The sequence below is a fragment of the Calypte anna genome, chromosome 15 (genome assembly GCF_003957555.1).
Source record: "Calypte anna isolate BGI_N300 chromosome 15, bCalAnn1_v1.p, whole genome shotgun sequence".
NCBI classification, from domain to species: Eukaryota; Metazoa; Chordata; class Aves; order Apodiformes; family Trochilidae; genus Calypte; species Calypte anna.
In genome coordinates, this window is record NC_044261.1 from 10,343,899 (window position 1) to 10,368,366 (window position 24,468).

At 44.0% G+C, this 24,468-nt stretch overlaps 1 protein-coding gene across 1 annotated transcript in view; it reads right to left on the bottom strand.

Annotated features, from left to right (window-relative positions):
- Positions 1 to 24,181, bottom strand: part of BICDL1 (BICD family like cargo adaptor 1) — a 43,085-nt gene extending 18,904 nt beyond the window's left edge. The window contains exons 1-2 of the mRNA XM_030460391.1: positions 23,840 to 24,181; positions 18,974 to 19,189 (exon numbers count right to left, since the gene is read on the bottom strand). Of these exons, the coding sequence (XP_030316251.1) occupies positions 18,974 to 19,189; positions 23,840 to 24,181 (558 nt within the window). The remainder of the gene's footprint in view (positions 1 to 18,973; positions 19,190 to 23,839) is intronic.
- Positions 24,182 to 24,468: the final 287 nt, after the last annotated feature.

The following is a 24,468-nucleotide window of genomic DNA, read 5'->3' on the forward strand; positions in this document are numbered from 1 at the left end:
GCACTGAAGTAATGTATCTGTGTGAAGTTGTAAGATGAATGAGGAATACTGCCTTCCTCCCACCTATTTTTTCAGTGCAGTTCAGGCAAATTACTTCATATCTGGCATTTAGTGCCTTTGTACCACACACCTTCACACTAGGCTACCTGCAATGGTGTTTACACCCCTGCAGGTCTCCTCTTGGTTATTCCCTCTCACTTCTTATTCAGAGGATCCAATAAATCCATATCTGCTTAGACAGAAGGGTTTCATTTTGTGGCATACTGCCTGACCTCCTTTGTGATGGTCCTACAGGCTGATGAGCCTTCCCTTCAGAGGAAAGCAGGCTGGCACAGGGCACAGTCCAGACACATTTGGTGGGGGATCCTATACTTACTAGAGAGCAGGTGGACAAAAGAAGTAACAAATGAACATTTTTTTCTTAGCACAAAATGGACCTGTCAAGAAAAAAGGGAATCAAAGGTCTAGGGGATGAGGATTAACTAATTGCTAAAGCAAGGAGTCTGAATAATAGAGAAGAGGCACTGGAATAACTCTTTTATAAGCAGCAGGCTGGAGACACATTACTGATGGGAAAAGCCTCATGGATGTATCTTTAAACTCAGTCTGAGAGGGCCTCTGTAAGGCAAAGGACAGCAGTGGCATCTTACGCTAAGATCTCCACTACTTCCACATTTGTGATATTTTGGGAATATAATACATTATTGCTTGTGTGAATGTGACAATAATTTGCTGAAGATCTGTTCCTCTTTCCCTTCTGCAGGAAAAGTAGGAAATGCTTAGAATGTCCTTTGGCCTCACTATTTATCTGAGTTTTAAAATAAAACAATCCAAGAATGTACAGTTTCTCTCAATACACCCCAGTCATGCAGTGGGCTCTTGTGGAGGGCAATGAGTTAATGCCTCATCAGCTCAGATGCCTCACACCTGGAGGCAGAGCCCAGTGAGGGAGCTGGCTATTAACAGAACCAGGAGCAGCTGGGTTGAGGTTTTTATTTGGGGGGGGGGTGAAGCTGGGATTGCACGTGCCCATTGAGATAGAGAAGTATTTAACTTTAGAGTGGAGATATTTAGCTCTGTGGTGGAAATCTTCACAAGAGCTGAACCTGCTCAGCCTAAAGTGGGATTGCCTGTTTTGGCGGCTTGCATTGGCTGACTTGGGTTGCTTCCCATGTTTCTCGTGGCTGGAGGACTGGAAATGCTGCTGGAGACAACTGCTGTTAATCCTTGGGCACATTAAGGTACTGTTACTTTTTTCTTTCCAAGTGTCCTTGAAAAGTCCTTTTAATAGGGATAGTGAATTTTTGCTGCATGACTAAGCGAAGCATGAAAGAGTAGATAGTAAGCACTTTTCTGACAATATAATTGTTCTTTTTCCTTCCTAAAGGCCAGGTGATGTATATGAATGAATGAGTTTGTAAGGTAAAGTGTTTCAGCAAAGAACTTAGGGGAATGAATGCAAAATGGTGGTCTTCAACTTGGTTTTCAGTAAGTGCTTGGATATGTGTTTGACTGAGGCCAATACTGTTAGCTGAAGTTAAATCAGATGAGAAGCTGCTGTTTAGAGCAGAAGCAAAGTCAGTTATGTGCCATGTGGGGGCAACTCTGGCTGGTTGTAATGTCTCTAGGTTCATTTAATAAATCAGAAGTTTCACAAGTGGATGTGGGTTGTGCACGTGTTTTAGGAGGTGCTTAAACACGAGCCTCCCTTTTTTTGCAGATTATTCTTGATCCAAGCACTTGGCTCTTGTGGAGAGAAAAATAGTGTGTGGAAAAATGAGTCAGCCTGCTTCCTGAGGGAGGGACTGCCGGAGGCCTGATGCTTTGAATGCTGCAATAAATTAGCACTGGAGATAGCTCAGAGGACAAAGTGTGTCTGGAGGACATGCAGTGGGAAGTAGTGCACGAAGTGGCTCTTGGGCTCAACGTGCAAATCGTGCTAGCAGAAGAGGTGAGGGTGATGAGACAGCCTTGCACATTGCTTCCATAGGTTGATGGCTGTTGTAAATCTCTGAATGGAGAGATGACTAGGAAGTTTGCTGGTACCAACTTGGCTCCAGGTTGTTGAGAAGAAACAGGGTAATAAAGTCTAATACTGGCAGGCTCTTCCAGTTCTGTGTAGATGCTCTGGTTCTGTGTAAGTGCTGCACAATACCTTGAATGAAGCATTTGTTCATCTGTGCTCCAGTTACCCATTTGTAAATGGAAGCAGAAAGGCTTTGGGCTTAAATAATCAAGGCTGGTGGTGCTAAAGTGGGACTGAGAAGAACAACTACATTAATTTCAGTGGAGCACAGCTTGGGTCCAGTGTGTTGCCAGGTGCTTGGGGACCTTGGTATTAAGAAGTGTGCTGTCCCCCATGCCTGTGTGTGAGACTGCAGTTTCTCAAGTTTTGCCCGGGCCTGGCAGAGTGAACTGATAAGAGTTTGGAAGCTGGATGGTCTGTGTTTTTCATCAGTAAGTTCAGTCATCTGCTCTTTTAGATAAGTTCTACTGCTTAATTTCCATGAAAAAGTTATTTATCTTGATAGAGCATTTTGGCCAAGTTAGCTTTGATGTTGGTTTTTAATCCAGATTTTTTGAGCTCAGTCTGATTTTTTTCTACTTGAACTAAAGAATGAAAATTATTTCTTCCAGTAAATTTCTAGTGAGCCTTAAGTGTGGGTCAGATAATAGCCTAATGAAATACAAAATGTCTGACTAGTTTGAAAACAGCTGAACTGGAAATGTGAAGGCTTAAAATGGTGATTAAAACATTTTGTTAAAAAACCAGAAGCTTATGATGGTGGGGGCAAAAAGAAATGTACCCCACTGTTCTGAGAGGCTTTGCTGTCTTCCCCTGGTAGTCAGAAGTCAGGACAGCCTATCTCCATTCTTGAATTAATTTTTTATTGAAATTGTTTTAGCCAAAGACTTAAAACATGAAGGTGTTCAATCTCAACTGTTTATGCCTAGAAGGAAGATAGAATAATTAAGCTTCTTGCAGTCTTTTCCTGTGGCTTCAAACACCCAATCTCTTATTTCAAAGACAATGAAATCAGTTCTTTTGGGGTTATCTAGTATGTGATGGCAGGCTAGCAGCTCTGGAATGTTCATCTGAACACCCTAATCACCTGAGAATATGCTTTTTCAGGTTTAGTAGAAATACACAAAGCAAAACCTTTCTAATGTATATAGACCTGATGCTCAACCTTGCACTTACTATTAGCTTATTTCAGTGCACAGAATTATTGGTGTCCATAGCTATGCATGTAAAGTGAGTGGATGCCAAAAAAAAGATGGGGCAAAATTCAAAGAGTTGGTTTAAAATGTTAAAGGAAGTCTTTGGAAGAGAGAAGACATTTTGTAAAATGTAATCTATATTTAAACTTTAGGGTAGATTGACCTGAGAGATGTTTTATTAGCTTTTTAAATGCCTGCCAAATCTGATTCCCAATAAATTCCACCAGTCCATTTCTTAAAAACAGTTCTGATGTGTTTGCTTATTTCTTTCACAACCTGATACATTTAGTTCAAGAAACAGAGAACAAAGAGCTAAGAAATATTTTGGGTTTTTTTTTTCCGTAACTAAATCCAGCTAGATGTTCTATGCAGAAAGCTCATTTTTCATAGCCCATGCAGTAAAACTTGTGGCTGCATTCTGTAGAAGAATAAGGAAACCCAAGCCCTGTAGAAAATATAGGCCAAGATGGGAGCTACAGCTTCAAACTATTCCATCAAAGCTTTCTCTTCACTAAATGATGTTTTATCACTGACAGGTGTAGTAGGGTCATAAATTAAAGGTGTCATAATCAAGTGCATCATGAAGTTTTGGGAAAGAAAAAACCCATATGGCAGCATGTCACAGTTTCAGTGCTTAAATAAAAAGGTCCAAATCTGTGTTCTTGAAGGATTGTTCTGGAGCTGTTAGATAACATTTTATTTAAAAATACTTCTTGGTCAGCTAGTATTTGTTCTGTCATTCTAAATACAACAGGACTGTGCAGGATAGCTGCAGACAACAAGTTTCTAGATACTATTTAACTTAGCAATATTTCTTCCTGAACTTCAGCCTCCAGCAGTTCCTGAATTGTTCTCCCTTGTGGGCAGTATGAAAAGCTGTTTAGAGCATAAGGTCTCTGGAGTAGACTGAGCAGGAGACAGACCTTGCTCTCAGTGACTGTTGGCAAAAGATAATACAATGTGTTTGTAATAACATCTGAGCACTCTGATCTGCTGAAGTCTAATACAGATCTATAATTTGTACATTACCATATGTATTAAGTACATGAACATTTGTCTCAGTGCAGCTTTGCTCTGTTTCCACTAAGGTTCAGCTTATCACTTAGTGCAGCAGATGCTTGAGCACAGAAGTACTTGTTTACCTTTTTGTACGGAGTGCCACAGATGTAAGCACTAAGGGGATTAAGGGTCTTTAAGTCGTAGATCCTCAAGCAGGGGCTTGGTCTTCAGAGTAGTCTGCACCTCGATAGCAGCATGTAATGGCCATTTCTAGCATGAGCCAGAATTGCTAAATTAAGTGTATTCAAACTATTGAGGGTAAGTTTTCCAAACACCACCTGTAACACAGATTTTGGTAAGCTGATGAGAACTTTGTGACCAGATCTTCTGTGTCAGCCTGGCAGGCGAGATGCTCCCTGAAGACCATGGGTGCTGATGTGGCCAGAATCCCTGGACAATGGGGTGGTCCAGAAACAAGGATATGGAGCCTTGTCCTTATACAATCTAGCTTTTAAAAAGTTCCTGCACAAATTTATTTAAATATTTGCTTTTGGCAAACTCACTGACATTTTGGTGCTTTTAGTCCTACAAAAAGCTGTTCCTGAAAATAAAAAAAGCAAGTAGATGAAGACAGCAAGCTTAGCAATAGAACAAGATGGGTGCAGCACGTACTTTAGAATGGTGTATGAAATACACTATGCTCTGCCAAATCGTACACATGAAGGGGAATAATTATTTGGGACTGGAAAAAGCCCCTCTCTGTATCAATTTTAGGCTTTACTGCATCTGTGAATATTACTTTAGTTAAAGCATGGATGGTCATGCTTGGATTGGGGGGAGCTACCTCAGTCACAAACCCTTCATGTATTGTTATTTTTCTGATGGAGGAGAGGCAGAGTGCTATCTGAAATAAAATAAAACCCTATTGTAGTAACATCCCAACAGCTGTGTTAGAGTATCTGTGGGTGACCTAGGACCCACTGAAAGCACTGCAGACAAAGGCTCTGTGCTTGTCTGTGAGCAGAAAATTTGGCACATGTGCTATACTTAGACTTCCACCTATAGCCAAGGTTTTCCAAATGTAGGTCAGGCATCATTGAATCAAAAGCCCTTTCCCTCACAGTTTAAGATACTGCTTAGAGGGATAAGAATAATTCAAGCTGTGTTTTTTTGGCACTGAGGGTGTTGCTGTCTGACAACTGACACAGACACAGCAAGCCTCTGGTGAGCCAGGGCAGGGGCAGGGAACAGGTGCCAGGAAGCCATGGGGACTGGGGTGATTTGCAGCCCAGGTTTCTGTGCAACCAAGTCATGAGGCTGCCTGCAAACCATTACTGGGGTGAGGAGACCTGTAAGCACTGCAGAAGATCTTAGATTGGGAAACACTACCAACAGATGCTGTGAGAATTTGCAGCCTGGCTGGTGTGTCTGATGCTGAGAGAAGGTGGGGTTTTCCCCTGGTGTCTGAAGGTTTGGTGGCTGAGGCTTTGTCTGGAAAGAAGCAGCATCCTGATAAAGCTGTCCTGCCAAGAGAAGGGAGAGCATGCATCCTTCCTTCACCAAAATCCTGTTTCACCCTCAGTGATTTGTCTTGAAGGGGCAGACTGTGTAAAAGGCCTTTTTCCCTTTGGCAGAAAGAGGAGAGTGTGGAGGAAGTGCTGTTGGTTTTGGCTCTGGTGCTTTTAAGCAAATGGACTGATGAGAGTCATACACCTTGTGTATGTGCTTTCTGACCCTGGCATAACAGGAGACCAGCTAAAGTACATCAAGTAAAACACAACAAAAACGATGTGGCAGTGGCTGTTCTTTACCTGGAAAGTCTCCCTGACAAGTGAGAGGGCTGTGGGAGGGAGCTTCATTTTGAAAGCCCTGTTTGAGTGTGCTGATACTTTAACTGTGGCAGCTTCCATTGCTTTCCAGTTGGGTTCATTTATCGTTTTATCTTCAGCAGAGAGGGCTGCCTCACATGAGTGTGTGTGGATTATCCTGCACTTGATCATGGGCTGATCTGTTCCTTCAGTTCTTATGTTACTATGGGAGGATTTTGAACTGGGATGTTCCCTAGCATCAGTGTATATAAATGATTAACTTTCTCTTCTTGCTGTCTGGAAGCACGAATAATGTGATCAGTGCCAGAAGAGATTGCAGTGTTCGGCTCCCAGCAGTTTTTATTCCTCCTGTTGCTGTAGCTGAATTTTTCTGTGTGCACCAGCCTGTGGAGCAATGCTAAATTTCCTAAGTGCTTTCTGAGTGCAGGAGTGTCTAAAATGGTATAACTTAAAACTTCTGATAGTACTTAAATATGTGAATTATCTAGGAAGATCTTTATCTCATCTGTGCTAAAAATGACCTTCCTCAAGCCACTGACATTTCTCCCTCCTGTCTTGCACATGGTGAGATGTACACTGGAGTTTGCAGATCATTGGAGAGCAAAGAGCTCCACAGAAACATGAAAATAAAATATGCTGCGTTATTGCTAACCTGCTTGTGCCAAGACTTTTCCTTTTGCCTGTCACTATACTGTCTACACTAGCTTCCCCCATCACCCCTTGGCTTTGCTATTTTGTGACCTATTTCCTGGAACAATCCTCTTCTCAGCTCCCACTAGTTGATTAGTCTTAATAGATACAAACCATGGTACATTGTTGAATCCATATAAAGACACAATGCTGTTCCAGAGAATTGTTTGCTTAATTACATACTTTTATTTCTGCTCTAGTGTGTCTAGTTTGGGTATTGCTGTTTGAGGCTGGTGCTTGTAGCCTCCTTTCCTTGGCTCTGCTCAAAGTTGTTGGGTTTTGGTTGTTTTTCTGTTTGTTTGTTTGTATTTTTTTTTCCTGTTGAATAAGAACAGATCTCAATCTGAAACATTAAGACTCAAATGGACTGAAGAAGGAACAAGTAGTTTAACTGTGTCATCTGTGCACTACAAGCAGCTTATCATTTAGATGCTCCAATCATTGTTATGTGTAACGCAGTGCTGCTTGGCTCCCCACACTGGTGTGCTCTGCGTTGCATTTCCTATGTGGGGACAAGTCTCACTGGTGTTACGTTAGTACCACAAAAGCCTCCTCTTAGGTGCCCAGGCAGGCCAGATGGGGTGCCAAGGGACGAACAACTTCTTCCTCACCAGGTCCAAATATGTTACAGAGCAGAGTTATGCTTCCTTTGCAGAAACTTTGTGCTGTTAGGGCTGTACCTCCTTGACTCAATGCTTTGGAGTGGGGCATGAGGGTGCAGCCCATCTCTGCTTGCTCAGAGGCAGAAAGTTTCAGTACAAGTGGACATGGGACAGAGAATGCATTTGGACTTCAAGTGTTGCCTTGAATACAGGCTAGTTTCCAGAAATGAGTAGGTTAAAGCACAGCATAAGTTCATTAAGCTCTTGTGGGGATTTGGAATTTCCCAGCGTGATCCCCACCGGCACCAAGGGACAAAGGAGATAAAGATATTAGAGCCCAAGTTTTCAGCACAAACCTTTTCTTAAGTACTGATTCAAAACGCAGCTTTACTTGTCAAGCTATGAAACACCAACTATATCCATATGTCTCAAACTTACTTGTTTGGGGGACAAGACAAATTACTGACACTTGAAAAGCTCCATATTAGTTTTCATCCTTAGTCAGGTTTACTCAAAAGTACTTCAATATTGTTTATGGCAACATTTTAACATTGCCAGGAAAGGAGAGCATTTGGCCAGGTCTCTTCATAGAGCTGGAATTTATGTGAGGGTTATAAGGCTCATAGGGGCTAATCCCTGCTAGTATTATACATCATCTGACAGTTGCCAAGGAGACAAGTATAATCTCAGTGATACAAGGTATGTGAGAAGGGTATTTATGGACATTTGCCTAACGATGCTGGTGGAATGCACCACCAATGTGACTGAGTGCCTTTGAAGTACTGCCTCTTCTGTGATGAATATGGGAGACTGATGGTACACAAGCAAAAACTTTCCTTGTGTTATTAAAAGTGGCAGCAGCTTGGCCTTGATATTTCCAATTTATCCTGCAGTGGCCTCATCCACTGTTGCACAAAAGGGCAGACAAGGCTTTTGTGGTGTTGGGAGATGGCTGCCCACCTGCACTCTGCAGCATCAGCAGACTAACTATAAACAAGCCATTTCAGTCTGTGGTGCTGACACAGGCTTAATGAAAACTCTCCACTTCATCTGCTAGAAATACCAGCAGGTGCCTTATGCAAATGTCTTGCATGCCAAGTGATCTGAGAGGAGGGAAGAGTGGAGGGGGGGTATACAGGCATAGATGTGTGCTTTGACAATGATATTCCAGGATAACCAGCTGTTTCCTCCTTCCTTGTCCCCAGGGTGAGCCCTGTTGCACCAGGACCAGCTGGCTCGGGGTGCTTATGTCACATTCCCTGAGCTGTGGGAAGGGTTAATGTCACAGGCTACTTGGTATGTGAGTCTAAACAGGCATTTTGGTTAGATTAGACTATTTTCCCTCACCTGGGTTGGCTTATGGCTCTGCTTAGGGAGATTAAAAGAAGCAGGAGAGCTAATATCTTCATTTGAACAAGTTAATGCTTGGAAAAGCGTTTGCATCATTTGTTTCACATAGCAAAATCTTTTCTTGGCAGTATGCTCCCTGGCCATGACAAGGGGCACAGACTGATCAAAGAGGCCCATATCTGGGACCAGGAACATTGAAGCTGTATGGTCTGGAACTGTCCCACAATAGACAAACCTTCCCTTCCTGTGTTGAGATAAGGCAGTGAACTGTAACGAAGACAGAAAGGCTGCCTGTCTCCTTCCCTCTCCTCCAGCTTGACCTTCTTAGTCTGAGGTACTGTCTCTTCATGGGGGATTATGAAAGATGGGAAGATGGAAGGAATTTCCTAAGATTTCAAAGCCTGATGCAAATGAATCCTTTGAAAGGAAGGAGATGCTGAGATCCAGCCTTCAGCTGATGGGCTCTGTGTCTCCTGGTGCCAGAGTTAATCTCAGTAAGCAGCTCTGAGCTGCTGGGTTAGATAATGCCTTGAATGGAGGAGGCCTCTTTAAATGAAGTAAATCAACCTTTTAATCCTCTGTAGGTGGGTTTTGAGGAGTTGTTTTAGGTTGGTCAAATTAGTGTCTACAATCTCAGTACAGATCTCTGCAGTGACACCTGCCTCTCCTTCAAGGGGTTCCAAGCAAAATGGTGCTTGGTCTGTCTGTTCCAGCCAGTCAAGAAAATGGCTTCTGAGCAATGTTTCACCCTTCCTCCAGTCTTGCTTTGAAATGGCACTGTTCCTTATTGGCTTGTTTTGGGGTCTGTGTCCAGTATGGACTCCAAGTGAAGGCGGGGTGCTGCCTGGGAGATCTTGAGATGCATGTATTTCCTTGGCTTTCAAAGCACCAGGGATATGCAGCTGGCAACAGAGATTGATAAATTAGCCCAAGACCCCTCCTTGTCTGTAGTTCTGCAGGGTAAAGGCCTGTGTACACGGCATCAGTGCTTCAGGCACAGAAAGACTTCAGGAAGAGGTGGTAGTCTTAATGAAATCATCAATTTAATAAGCATTTGCCTTGAGCTTTTAAAGCTTTGAATATTTATTAGTCTTCACTAAGATGTTTGGTCCCTTGCGCTAAGGTGGAGAGGGAAATAAAGAGCAAGAAGCACAACATTTAAGAAGAATTTGTGCACAAAGGGAAATATAAGAGCCAGTAAAGCCTAGGGAAATAAATCTCTCTGGATTAGAGGCTAAAACTACAGAGATGATTTGAGTTGGCAAATCCCTGTGCAGTTTCATAGCTGATCAATAGATGTTATTTGGACAAATATCACACTGCTAAGTTCTAAAACATTCTCTCTTTAACAAATGCGGTCATTTCAGGCTTTCTCATTAGGATTCATATAAACATAAATCTCCTGGAAATTGTAACTTCCCTACTATCTGAGTCTGTTCAAGAGCTCATGTGCAAGCAAGGTTGGAACCTACTTCTGAATACCCATGGTTACATTTGTTTTCCCCCTTTAGGTTACTTTGTGCCTATGTAGAGTGAAAACACAGGTCTGTTCCAAAGCCTCCGAGATCACTTATTTCATGTAAGTGTTCTTTCAGGCTTCTCTGCATTTTTCCTTCAGTGTTCATAAATAACAAGAATACTCGACCTGATGTCCCTGAAGGCTTTCCTGCATAAAAGGCAGAGAAACCTCTTTCAGACTTAACTTTCCTTCGGTCTTCTCATGCCAAGGCAAAAACTGGTCAGCCCTGTGTGACTACTTGGCCACTTCCCAAAAGCTTCCGTTGACAGAGACCTTGTAGAATCTTTTGATGTATTAAAAGTGGAGACCAACCTAACCCCAAAGGAACAGGGGGATAATGTGGTCTCATATCAGCTTAAGGAACAAAACTGTGGAGACAACTGCCAGACTGAGGCTGATGGTAACTTAATCTTTAGCTGCATTTTGAGATGTGTCCAGAAGGGAAGAAAGACTGAGGGACAAAAGGGAAGGAGGAAATAATGAAGATAAAATGGAATAGATTTTTATTTTTTTTAGGTCAGATGAACTGCACAGTGAAACTAGAATTTGCTCTTTAAATACCATTTACAAGTGAACTGGGTATCTTAGGCACCCATATACTCCAAGATTTTGCAGCTGTTCTGTGTTAGCAGAGAATGTTCTGTACATGCTTCAACATTAGAACTTCCCAGGGAAGAGTAGTTAGGAGATGATGAGAACAGTTAATGGAAGTGTTCCCAGCACTTCTGTTCTTGGCAGTCTGCTCCCTCAGACACTGACAGAGATTCTGTCCACAAAGAAAATCTGGTGCAAATCTCTGCAGCTACAGAACTGCCTAATGACATTGTTAGACCAACCTGTATGTCCTCCAAATGAAATGCTCTCTTGGTCTACTTATGAGCAGCCTTTTACCCCAGTTGCTCTGTCATGCAGGTCACTGGATTTATGTCCTACTCAGTCAGTTGTTTGCTGTTGTACTGTCATCTCTAGACAGCTTCATGTTGCCATGTATTGTGGCATTCTCTGTGCCCATGGGTGGTACTGCCAAGCACAAGCCAGGTCTGTATTGCTCAAGATAAACTGGGTTTTGCCTAAATGCCATTCTAAACCAAATGTTGATTAAGCTCTTTGCAAGGGACCTCTGTGCTTTCATGGGTAATCAAAGCACCTAATACAGCTGGCAAAAAGAAAAAAACTTGGTGTAGAAGAGACCTCCTTCTTGAATTGTCTACTAAATTGCATCTAGAAAAAATAATCCTACTTGGGGAAAAAAAAAGAATTTAAAGACTTTCATTATAAGGTGTACAAACTTTATAGCCCAGAATGGCTCTTTAAGGATGAAATGCTTTTAATTGTGTTTTTCTTACATAGATATTTGCAAAGCTTTCAATCACGTTCAGCTCTGGTTCTAGCTAGGAATGCAGTGGCTGTATGCAAACACTTTGTGTCCTACTTTCTGGAATGTCCTGGAGGAAGTGTTTACAGCAAGTGTGAATAAGCAGAAGTATTTTTTAAAAAAACTCTTCTTCCCACATGTTTCTACCTCTGAGCTGCTGCATAATAAAACAGTTCCAATAGCAAGCACTCTGGACCCAAGCAGAATAGCCACTTGAAATTTTCAGTGCAGTGCAAAAGGGAAGGAAGCAATTCATTTAGATTTTTATCTTCTCACCTCAGAACAAGTTCAGCTTCAGTTTCATGATGTGTTTCTGCTTTCAGACGTTCATTGTTTAGTGGTGCTGCTAATATCTCAAGGCAGAAGCCTTGCAGAAACTCCAGAAATCTGTTCCAGAACCACTTGCTAGAGGTGAAAGCTGGAATTGGCTGAAGTGCAGGGAAGAGCAGTGCATGGCTGACTACCAGGTGGTTAACATTAATGTGTATTTATCCTAGATGGTGCTCTGGACACTCATTCCTTGCTGATGTGCTGCCTACGTCATGGGGGATAGAGATCTGGGCTCTTGGGATGTCTCATGTGGGCAGTCTCTGTTGCTCCATCCAGAGGCACCACAAGCCTCTGAGGATATGAGATGAGCTACACACAGCTTAGAGGTTCAGTGGCTCTGGCAGATAATTTGTGTTGCTTTGAGTTCCCTGAGCTGAACTCAGGAAGGGTGCATTTTGCCAAGCCCTGTTGTGGTCACCTTGTGTGAGCTGATGACCTGCTCACAAGGGGCTCTTTTTACTGAGGAAATGAAATATTTACCTTTTCCTCTCACAGGCTGAAAAATTCATTGTGGGTGGTGTGGACAACAGGCTGCCTCAGGCTGGGAAATCTCCAGGATGATTTAGGGGAAAAATTGCTGTGATGAGGGGAGAAAACAAGGGGGATGAACTGGGGGATGCTGGAGGACACCTCCTGGCAGCAAGCCCAGCCCATGGAGGTGGCAGACAAGGCCTCTCCCACCCGCTCGCCTGCCTTGGACGTCACAAGTGCGTTTCCCTGTGTGTCCGCTGACTGTCAGGACATTACAAGCAGAGAAATCACAGCTGGTTGCCACAGCAACATCACCAGCCAGGACCGTGGTGTGCCGTCTCCTAGCAACCAGCAAAAGGTCCCCAGGGATGGGTGGGTACCTGATGAACCATCCTGGGAGGTGGATGAGGGTCCCACCCAGCCCCTGGAGCTGATGGATGCAGTCATTTTTCCCATCAGCAGGAATCTGTGTAGTTCCACTGCCTCAACAGTAATATAATTTTTTTTAATCTTGATAGTAATTTTTACACCCTTTCCTAGGGAGGGCCCTGTATTCTGGTTCTGTAGCAGTGTGTGCCCCTGTTTTATTGTGTGTACAGCTTTCTGCCCATTCCCTCAGTGCTCTCCAATACTTAAACCAAAGTATACAAAAGTAAGAATCTTGGGTGGGTGGGTGCAGAATCATTGGGCAAACTGTAGGGGTGCCTCTCCCCCTTGTTGCTGAAATCACTTCTCTGGGCTTTGCTGCATTTCTGTCCTGCTGTCTGGATGGCCCTATTCCAGTTGGCTCCTGAAGCTCTGGGTGCCCTAAAATGGGGGTCACACTGCAGGCTTGGCCAGATTCTCATCAGAAGGTAGAGCCTTTCTTCCTGCTTTTTTCCCTTCCCCTAGATGGATGGTAGGTGAGTGCTACTCAGCAGTGACCTCAAGATGTTTCTTCATTACCTTCTAGGGCACTGAGTCATTTCATAGAAGGACTTTGCAGGCAAGAACAGGCAGCTGCAGTCACATCCTATATTTACAGCTTTTGTGTAGAAAGCCTCAGCACTCCAGTCCTGATGTGGCATGAAGCTGAATTATTAACAAGTGCTCTCTGCTAGGGAAGAAGTAGTTGGTGACAAGGAGCCTTTCCTGCATGTACACTAATCTGTATTTTTTGTGTTATCTGGGATCTGGTTACACGTTGCTGGAATCTGTTGGTGCTCCAGAGGGGCAGACAGCTGGAGGGTGCTTGATGTGGTTAATGGGAGATTTGGTGGCCTCAGTGTTTCGCTCTGTCTTGTGCTGGTGGTATCTGCTTTCCTCTCGTTCCACCATGTGTAACATAAGTGTGCCTTATGCCAAGCACAAAGCAATGCTGGCAGGTTGTCTGTCTGCAAGGAGTGGGACAGCCCTACCTAAGCTGCCAGGAAAACCAGGTACTTCAGCCCCTTCAGTGGGAGGGGATACTGCCTTCTCATGCAGTCTCTCCCTCCATTGAATTTAGACTGCTCAGAGGTGAAGCAGATCAAGGTTTGCTGTTCAGAACTCCATATGCAATTAAGTAGCTCCATATAGAGCTCCTTACAGTAAGCTACTCCTTACTGGTAGCTTCAGTAAACACTTTAAGCTGCAGCAAAAGCTAGAGGCTTTTTATGAAAATAAGTCAGTTTAGTGACTCATCTGCACCTTGAAATAGGGTGTAGTCAAAGTACCTTTTGAGCCTAGGTCCACTCAGGATCCTCTTCTGTTTAAAAACAAATCCCTTGAAGCAGCCTGACTCATTTGCCTCTCTGGTAAGCACTGAGTTTCCCATTATACACTCCTGGGCTATTGGAGACAACTTAATAAACAAGAAACATAAGGAGTCTTGTTTCAAGCATCTTTACAGATAACATAAGTAATTACAGACAAGCTAACTCAAAATGTAGTGGCTACAGATCTCTGGCAAAAGCAGTGAATCTTGGCCAGCACATTTGTTCCAGTAACTTTCTTTTAATTATTAATCTAGTTTTCCTAAAACCAACATTGTTCCTATGCTGATAAACAACCATTTAAAAAAAAGCTCTTAAGATCAAAAATTGATAGTAGATCTGCCTCTCTGGCAAGTATGTTGTAGACCACAAAAGGATGCGTTTAAAGTGAAAGTGATTTGGAAGGGAGAATATAACATGGTCATCTCATTCTTCAGTTAAAACATGTTTCTCAAATCAAAGCCAGGCAGTGCCTGCCAGACTGAAGCTATGCTGTGTATTATAGCCTGAAGTTAAAAACAAAGCTTCAACTGAAATATTAGTGAAAGGAAGGTTTTGTGGCTAGCAAATAAAACCTCCTTTGGAGACTTGTGGGCTGGCTGATCATTTTCTTGCTGTACCAGAAACACCTCATTCTCTGTAGCAGTATGTTGGCACTAGGTGCTGAGTGAGTATAAGAACTTGGTGATTGAGGGCCCCTTCGAGGGATGCTGCAGCCACTGAGCACTCCTCTCTAAACACAAAGAGCTATTTCAGCACTGCAAGATGACACTCTTCTTCCTGCCACTGAAAAGAGATTTTCATTGCAGAAAATACCTGGGCTTTGACATCGTGAAATTACTTCCTTATGCTCTATGTACCATAAAAGAAGCCCAGCTGAACTGGGAAGGATACATCCTCACCCAAGCTCCATGTTGCAAACATCTACAGGAGCCCAGAGCTCAGTAGCAGGAAATGTGTGGGAAAGCCATCTGGTGAAGGCACTTGGAAACAGTGTGAAAGTCTTTTTTCATTCACTTCCTGACAAAGTAGTAATATGTTGTCTCGTTATAGAAAAAGGGCTGTGTGTTATTATTTGCTTTAATAGCTCCTACAAGCCCAAAGGTGGGGATGGGACTCTTGCTGTGTTGGGTGATGTGGGCATGTGTAAGGGGAGACCTTCCCCTATACCCACTCCTCCCAAATTTTGTAACATAACAGGACAGAAAACATAGGATTTTTTTTTTCCAAATGGAGAACTGAAGCAGATGGAAGACTGAAGTAGCTGGAAACAGAATATATAATAATTCCTAAGCATCAGCTTCCTCAGCAAAAATGTACTTTACCCCTTATATTTTATCTTTGAGCATCATGGAGAGTTGTATGTACCTTGGCATACTGCTCACAATGTGCTCTGCAGTTCTCCTGGGTAAAACTGGCATTTAGGTTGGTGCAAACACACTTCTGGGAGTTACTACATGCTTTGCTGTGCTGAGGCAGAGGGAGGGAAACCAAATAGATATGCAGAAAGGACTTAAATCATCACTTAGTAAATTAAAAAATAAGTTTACTGTGGAGATCTTAAACTTGATCTTTGGCATCTGAATCTATCTAGTCTTTCACTATGAGGTCCCAGTCCAGCCCACCTAATTTCCCCATGGTTTAATACTTGTGTAACCCAGAGCAGTATTTCTGTTCTGCTAAAAGCAGAGAACCACACCAAAGTCTGCATTTCAAGAAGAGGCAGAGTTACTTATAGCCTGCTTACTGTTATTAGATATGTAAAGTTCTCCTGTATCATCATCTTATCTGAAGACCTTAAATCATTTTATGGACCTTATTTTAGCCTCTTGGCCACTTTGAGGCAAGGCAGTTATCCCCATTTTTAGAGACTGGAACAGACTTGAAATCCCTGTCTTTTGAGTTTTCCTTATCAGTCTTCACCAGAACTGAGGATGGATTTTTTTTTTCAGTCCCATGCTTTAATTACAAGATAGATCTTTCCAGGTCTCTTTGGTATATTTGTGGGTGTGCAGGACAGTGCATTTGGTTTGTTAGCATTTGTGCCAGGCTTAGACACAAAAAAAAGTATATGCTTGTGTTGGCCTTTCATCTCTGGGGAAGAGAGGGTTAAAAAAAAGTCCTAAATCTTAACTAGTTAGTGAAAGAATATCATAGGAAGGAGGAGGGGTAGGACAAAGGAGATGTTGGATGCTGCCCTGCTTTGAGGTAAAAGGGGCAGAAATCCAGGGACTCCAGAGGAACAAGCAGGGCTAGTAGCTTGGGAGGCTGAGACTGTCATTTGACATACAGAGCTTAGTGTCAAGGGAATACTTTCCCCAGGAGAGACGTGCTCAAGTCTTGTGAAATTGGGTCACAAGGTGTTAATTGCTAAAAAGTAGAAATTCAGATTTAAAGAGAGAATACCTACTAGTGTAGAATAATTTGTACCAGAGAAAAGCCTTTCTGTTCTGTGAGTGAGGTCTGACTAAAGCTTTAATTGCTTTATCATAGCCTTCTCATAACTCTCTCCTCCCAAACAACCCACTGTAACACACAAGGCAGGTGCAAAATGCAGAGCCAAGAATGCAAGGAGGATACCAGCAACACTTCTGTAAGCTAGCACGTCCATGCAGCTCTATTTGTCCTTTTTATTTATTGAAAGTAAAAGTAGTAACAGGAGCCAGAACTATGTGAGTGCAGGGTTTGAGCACTACCACTGCCTCAAGGATTACATGCATAACCTTTTCAGAGTAAGAGACCACACAAATAAGACAGATTACACTACAGAGCAGCAAACATGGAATACTAAGCACTGAATAGTTGAGTGCTAATAATACTGAGATTTTCAAAAGCCTCACTAAAGCCCTGGGTGAAGGACTGTTTCAATTTGCCCAGATTCTCTTGCCTCTAGGAAGACTGTTTACATCCTTGCTTTAACCATTGCTGTATTTGAGCTCCTAGCAAGTTCTGGTCAGGTGGGAAACTCTTTAAGAGTGTGAAACTGTGTCTTGGCAAGCATAAGGTTCCTCTTATCAGACTGCCTTGTCTTCATTGGAGAACAACAGTCCTCCAAGTTGGGAGCAGAGCTGGTCTGGAGCATGGAGGGTAGCACCAAGACTCAAGTTTTTCCTGGAATGTGGCAATTCTGAAATGGGTGGACGAAGACTATTTCTCTTAGTAATAGGGAGTTAAGAGAAGCCCATGCTTGGACACTGCATGCTGGTAGACCTATCTTGGTGGTTCCTCTGCACAAGGCTTTGCTGAACAGCTCTCTGAGCAGCTGGGCTGCAAGAAGCTCCTGTAGGGCAAGTGTCATGTGAGGATAATCCCTTGTGGTTTAAAGCCCAAAGCAAGCTGTCCAGGTTTCCTCTCTTATCTTCTAGACAGATCTCTGTGCTTACACTGGGTCTATAACAAATCTAACATTTTTTAGCCAATGAGGGAAATCTTGCGTACATAGAAAATAATTAAGGGTCATCCAGACCTGGTGGAAGCCAAAGTCTTGGCCCCGAGTAAGAATCCAGACAGTACAGGAGCTGTGCCAGGGCTTGGGTGTACTCTCATCAGTGTTATATGTGAAATACACTCTTCAGAGAAAAGGTGAATGATCTTCACTTGCTCATCCCCCATACACGGGAGATAGTGCTTTATAAACACAACTAAACTTAGCAGTGTTTCTAAGTTACGGAACTTGAGGGTTTTTTCATTTGTTTTTTTTACATAAAAGTTAAATATCCTCGGACTAAGTGTTTTTAGTACTTGAGAAGCAAATCTACAGCAGAATGATTTTGAGTGTCAGTACAGTGTTATACTTGATACCTGCTCCTCATCTACAGAAGCACAGGAATTCTGCACGCCCAGATCTACTGAAGACAAGTGAGTAGACTAAATGCATTTTAGGGTCTTCTGGTCCTAGTGTTGTAATTGAGGTTTCTGGCCTACCTTAGGCAATCCCTGTTTCAGCCCCAGAGACTCATCTCTGACTGAATCTAGTCTGAAATGTGTTCTTACATGTTAGATGGGCCTCTTCAGCATCAATCTGTGGTGTGTGGTTTTGTTCTGTGCTATTTTGTGGTTAAGCAACTAGTGAGAAGAAAATGCTTTCATCTGCTGCGTTTGCAATCATTAAAATTATTGTTTGTACTGTCTGTCCAGTGAGGAGAAAAAGCCTAAGGTTCTGAATTCTAGAAGGCAGATTAACTTTTGGGGGAACAGGCAGAAACTGTTAAGTCTTTGCTGTCAGAAAGAAACCCATGTTGGAAGTATTCAATCAGGCTGATTTGTAGGAGCCTCACTATAAACCCTCTTTCATTTAGAGGCAAGTTAAGGTCTTTGCTGAAACATGCCATTCCAAGGAATTTCAGTAGGTTCTCACACATCTAACAATGGCAAAGTTTCTCTGCAGGGACACAGCATCTTAGAATTATGTGGTATGTTCAATTCTACAACATTATAGCCAATGTATGTCAAAAAGGGGAGGCCAGCAAAAAAGCCTTTCACCTCACTGTTACAGATTAGCCTTTGTCCTGTATGCTGTGTTTGTAAATTAGAAATAGATTTTCTAAATCTGTTTTAGACACAAAAACAGCTGAGACAGATCTATGCACTTAATGACCACTCAACCTGGAAACATTATTGTTTGGCCAACAAAATGCAGCATTCCTTAAAGGTATAAAATTCAGTATAATAGCAGCATGTTTTGTAGGGACATTTGTGTCATCTGACCAGATGCAGAACTATTTGGGTCTTTTCACCTTAAAAAGGAAGCTTTTCTGCTTATTTGCCTGAAAGGTGGTTTACAGCAGAGTAGAGAGGCTTTCCCATGACCGAGGAGGCCAAGTGCCTGCCTTCACCATGCTGTGGGGACTCACCCTGCTCAGCTGGTCCAGGAGTCTTTGGTTCTGTTCGGAGAGTTCCTGGACAGCCCGCGTCTTTTCACGGTCAGCTTCACGCAGATGAACCTGCTGCCTCTCCAGCTCGTCCTGCAGCTGCTTGACATCACTTTCCAGTTCAGACACCCTTCCTTCCCATTCTCCTTCTTTGTTCTCAAATCGCCTCCTTAGTTCATGTTTCTCTTGTTCTAGGTGCTAGATAACAGGAGGGAGAAGAGGTTAGGAAAGGTGGAAAAAAGTGAGTGCTGCCTCCTTTTCCTCCTCTGCACTTAGGGCTGAAACCTTTTGTGCAAGAAGAAGAATGGTACTAGAGCATGACAATGCCATGGAGGTGGCAATCCTGTGTCAGAGCAGGTCACTGGCACTAAACTTGCTTTCTGTTTCCAGCAATTGTCCTGTCCTTGGCCTCTGGAGATAGGCACATTGAATTTTTACTGAAACAATTGCCAAAAGAGTAAAGCAGGCTGAGTGTCAATAGGGAGAATAGATAGGCCAGGCAGGCCAATTGATCTAGCAGAGCCCAGCTGAACTCCAAAGCAATGGCCGTGGGCAGTGGCATAATTAATTTTAAAATTGCCTTTATTGTCAAAACTACACAAACTGTATCCTTACTGCTGATGAGGAATCTAGATGAGGCATCTTTCTTGTCATATGGGTCTTACAAACAACAGTTGAATCATCTATCCATTTGCTCCTTCTATTCCTGACCTAATTAGTTGTCTGGTTGTTTGATAGTGCACAGTAACTCTATTGTTTGTTGCAGTCTGCTCTGGAATGGCAATGGATGCAATGAAATAGTTTCTACAGGCATTATTTACATGGGCTGTGTTGCAGGCTTTCTGGGAACCACTCAACTCTAGAGACTTTGCTTAGGACTGGCTGGAAAATGAGGGACAGCATGGATCTGGTGGAACTTTAGTATGTTTTACAGGCTCAGTTAAATGAGGGCTTGACTGAAACAGAGCTGCAAATCAGGTCAAAACAGATTTATGTTGTGCCCATTTGAAAGAATCCCATCTCTGAAACTGAGTTTGAATTTCCCCTGGTGATTGAAGCCATGTGCATAATTGCAGAACAGACAGATTGGGGACATGGCATGTCCCAAGGTTAGCGGGGAAACCTGAAGAACAGGAGCCCTTGCCTTGTTGGTTGTGTTCTGTCAGAAGCAGCAGAATAACCTGCTATTACTCTGAGTTCACCAGCTTTTTAGGAACATGTCTTGGCAAAGAACAGAAACCCACTGGGCCCTGCATTAGTAGCACTCGCCCTTTTCTCCCTGGGTATCATCCCCAGTGAGTAATCCCTATGGCACTCATGCTAGGAGAGGAAAATAAACCTGCTGGGAAGAAAAGAAAATTGTGCTACACTTCTGTGAAGTGGCTTTTTATTGCTTGTTAGAAACACAGGCTGTGAGGTGGCTGTTTCCCCTGGGCACATAGTGCTGATGACACATAGCCTCCCTTGCAGGGTCTCTGCTGTCTTCCCAAGCAGATCTGAATGTCAAAGCTCTTCACTTCTCCAGCAGCCCTCTGGCTTGTGTTATCACTAATCCTCCACCTCTTGCCCTGCAGAAGATGCCACACTGTCTCTTTCTTGACCTTATCTCCAAATCCTTTCCTATGTTCCTTGCAGCACAGTGTACCAGCACCCTGCTTGTGGTGTTCCAGATCCTTCTGCATATTCAAGACTTTGAGAAACTCTCAAATGTGAGAGAAGGCTGATTACAAGCACTGGACCAAAGCAGAAGTATTTCCCTGTGTTTCAGGCACTAAAAGAGAGCACCCTGTGCAAATGAAAACACTAAGTATTACAATTATTTTTTAATCCAGTAAGTAGGCATGAGATCTCGCCAGCAGGGCCATGACAACCTTTGCAAAGAAATCTTGTTTGTAGCCTAAGTGTGGCTGAAGCAGCCACAATTTCACTTCGAGTGACACACTGTAAATGCATCTTTTATAGTGCTGTCTCTTTCACTGCTAGGCAACATCTGGAAAGATTCAGGGCCTTCTCTAAATGGAAGATGAAACTTCAGCCTGCTAAGGAGCAGCATGGTAGGTGAAGTTCCCCAGATATGCTCCACTGTGATTCAGAAGCCACAGATAAGCCTTGTCAATCATTTAAAAACCACTTTAGTCCCTTACTGTGAAAGAAAATCCACATCACATAAAGCTCAAATAAACAGCCATCACAAAGGCTGGAATTAGAGGGAAGTGAAGAATATCAAGTTTGTTCTCTTGAGATGGGGAAACCAGAACAGGGCAGTGGGGCACAGAGAGATTATTGCAAAGACAGGGGGATAAGCCAGATGTGACATGCTGAATCCTCATGCCTCTTTCAGCAGCTATCTCCCCTCACCAGCCTTCACTCGAGCACTCACATGGCTGCAGATCTGGATAGAGGGTTTTTTTGCAGGTAGTGATTACTAGTGGCGTTTCTTGTTCCCCAAGTGTGTCTCCATCCAACGTGCACTGATTTTTAAACAGAACTGCTTTTTGGAAGACATGTTCTTCTGAAAGCAGCTTCTCTTGAAATTCACTGAGCTGGGCCAGTTATAACTTAAAGAACTGACAGCAAATGGGAATTCCCCAGCTGACAAAGAGGGTCCATCCTGTAAAATCAACCTCCTCTGTATCAGAGGAAAAGAGGAATAAGCTGTTTTTAATCCCTTACAGAGGATGAAAATTACTAGGATCACATATCAGAATCTATTACAAGACTTCGGTTCCATGATTAGGAATGAATTTGAATTTAGGCTGTTAAGTGAAAGAGTTGCCAGAGTAGGTGTGTGGTAGGTATGCTGCACTTCAGTAATGAATCCACAAAACTGGAACACATTTAGTCTTGAGGCAGGGTACCAGAGGAGCAGGCCAGTGTAATGACTGTTGGGAAATGGAGAGGCTTCACTGAGCTCTTGTAATCAACTTTGAACTGTTAACTGGGAGAAAACCTAAATGCCACTTAAACATCACTGTATCAGGTGCAATTGTCACCAAGGATCTCATTTCAGACTTTGCTTCTGGTCATCATCAGAAAGTTCTCAGCACAGGGAAGGAGGTTAACAGATGTGGGTCTTTCTTCCCTGTTCCTCTTAAACCAAAAAGCTTATTGTGGAATTTTGTTCACTTCAGTGGCAACAGTAGGATGCCAACATTTAATCTATCAAGTTTAGGATTAACAGGCTTATGTTGTAGAAGATTAAAGTTTGATATTTTGTGTGTGTGTGAAGCAGCACTGTCTTAGATCTGCCAAACCAGCAGAAAAAAATCTGACCCTTACGCAGATAACACTAACTCCTATCAGATGGCAGCCTGAAAAGCAGGTATCTGCTATTCAACTGTAAAGTTAGTTGTAGTAATGAGATGAAAAAATGTAAAGAATTGGCTGTGTTTATAGTCCCTTCATTCACCTTCTGAATGGACCCATAAGTAAACATTTGCGGGATGTAATTTAAATTACTATAAGGTCATAGTTTTTACCCTCCTTTTCATCTTTTCATTTTACAGTGAGGGGTAGGTTGGCTCCTCAAGAGGCAGCTCAGCAAGGACCTAAACTTGTGCGTTTTCCCTTTAACAGTAAGAAAGCTTCTACTCCAACTCACCAGGAGAACTACGTCAGCACAACACCACATACGTCTGTTCTTGCTTAAAGATCAGCCTGAAATCATTTGCCCTGGCAAATTTTAATACTCTGGGAAATTCAACTCTGATAAATTGTGCCACTAAACAATTAGAGGAAATGTCACCTTGACTATTGTTTCTATCCGAATAGTAAATGCAGAAGAGATTTCCCTGCAAAGAGGATCAGCTAGGGTAAAGTGCTAGGTTTAACAGAAAGGAATTTTGTTGGTAGAACCAAGGCCACACTAATTTCACAAATTGTTTTGAACTTGAGAGATGCAAGTCCATGAAGACAGAACACAGGAATATGCAAGACTGTGCAGAAACAACTGGTCTAGGGCTGTGACATGGAATTTGAATGGAATTTGAATGGAATTTGAAAATCCAGTGCTGTTCAAACTCTCTCCAGAAAGGCAAGAGAGGCTTTTGCTTATCTTTCTGATCAGTACTACTTGCTTGGAAGAATTAAAATTTCAAGAGTATCTCTGAGAAAAGGAGTAGAGATAGCTGGCTCTCTTACATAGTCGTGCAAGAGAATTGTTCCAAAAGAAGCAGCCTGTGCAAGTCTTTCTTTGTAATAGCTCTATTTCATCCTTAAAAATCAAGAAATAGCTCAATCCACTGAGTTTCTGGCAAATGGCTCTCTCCAGATACCTGTAGGTATTTTTCAGAGCAACCAGCAAACTGAGCCAAATCATTAGGGCTTATCTCCTGCCATGCCTAATGCCTGAGCTGCAACAGCTTAAGCATAAGGGTTACATATGCCTTGTAGCTCAGTACCTGCTGTATAAATTTAACTTCCAAGCATTTCTGTGACAAGCCAAGCACAGTGCAAATCTCCTGTCTCAGGTGGTACCAGGGTCCTTGGGCAAAACAGTACCCACTGGAGCCTCCCTAAGCAAGGTGCTGTAGCCCATCCCCAGGCCGATATGCACCCTCGCAGCCGGGGAGGCCGAAGAACAAGCAGATTTGCTTCCCCCAAGCCTAAAAGGGTTTTCTTAGACCCTTTCCCTCCCCATCATGGCCACAGTGAGTTTCCCTGGGTTGCCCGGCAGGCCCCGTGCCTGCCTGCCTGCCGCCCCCAGGGTTTGCCGGGGAAGAAGCAGCCGCTTTCAGCCGGGAGAGACCGCGGGGCTCCCGGCGGCCGGGCCCTGAAGCGGGGGCGCCTGACGGAGCTCTGCGGGCCGGGGGAGGGAGGGAGGGAAGGAGAAAGGCGGCGGGGCCTCACCTCCAGCTTGTCGGTGAGCTCCTTGTGCATCCTCTCGTACTGGCGGCTCATGTCCTGGTTGCGCTCCAGCAGCGCCTTGCCCAGCCGCGCCGCCAGCACCAGGTCCTTCTCCTTCTGCCGGATCAGAGACAGCAGCTCAGGGTCGCGGGCGGCGGCGGCAGGCGGTGGCTCCGGCGGTTCCCCGGCGGCGGTCAGCAGCGCCAGCTCCTCCTCCAGGGCCAGCTCCAGAGCGGCGGCGGCGGCGGGCGGCTCTGTGCCGCCGGGCGGCTCCATGCCGCCGGCGCTGTCCGCCTCCGCCGGTGCTGACCCGGCGGCGGGCAGGCGCAGGCACGGCGCCGACATGGCCCTGCGCGCCGCCGCCGCTCCGCTGCGCCCCCCGCGCCCGGCCCGCGGCTGCGGCTGCTGGGCGGGGAGCGCCGCCGCCCCCGGCCCCCGCCCCTCGGCCCCGCCGGCGGCAGCGCCCGCGCAGCGCGATCATGGGCGCAGGGCCGGGGACGCGAGGTGTTTGCATGTGGAGTTTTGTGATGCTCAACCGTGCGCCGATCCTGCTGGAATCGCCTGCTGCCGTCGCCTGTTTCTGCTGCAGCCCGGGCCAGTAATCGCCCCCCCAAAAACGTTGGGGTGTCCCG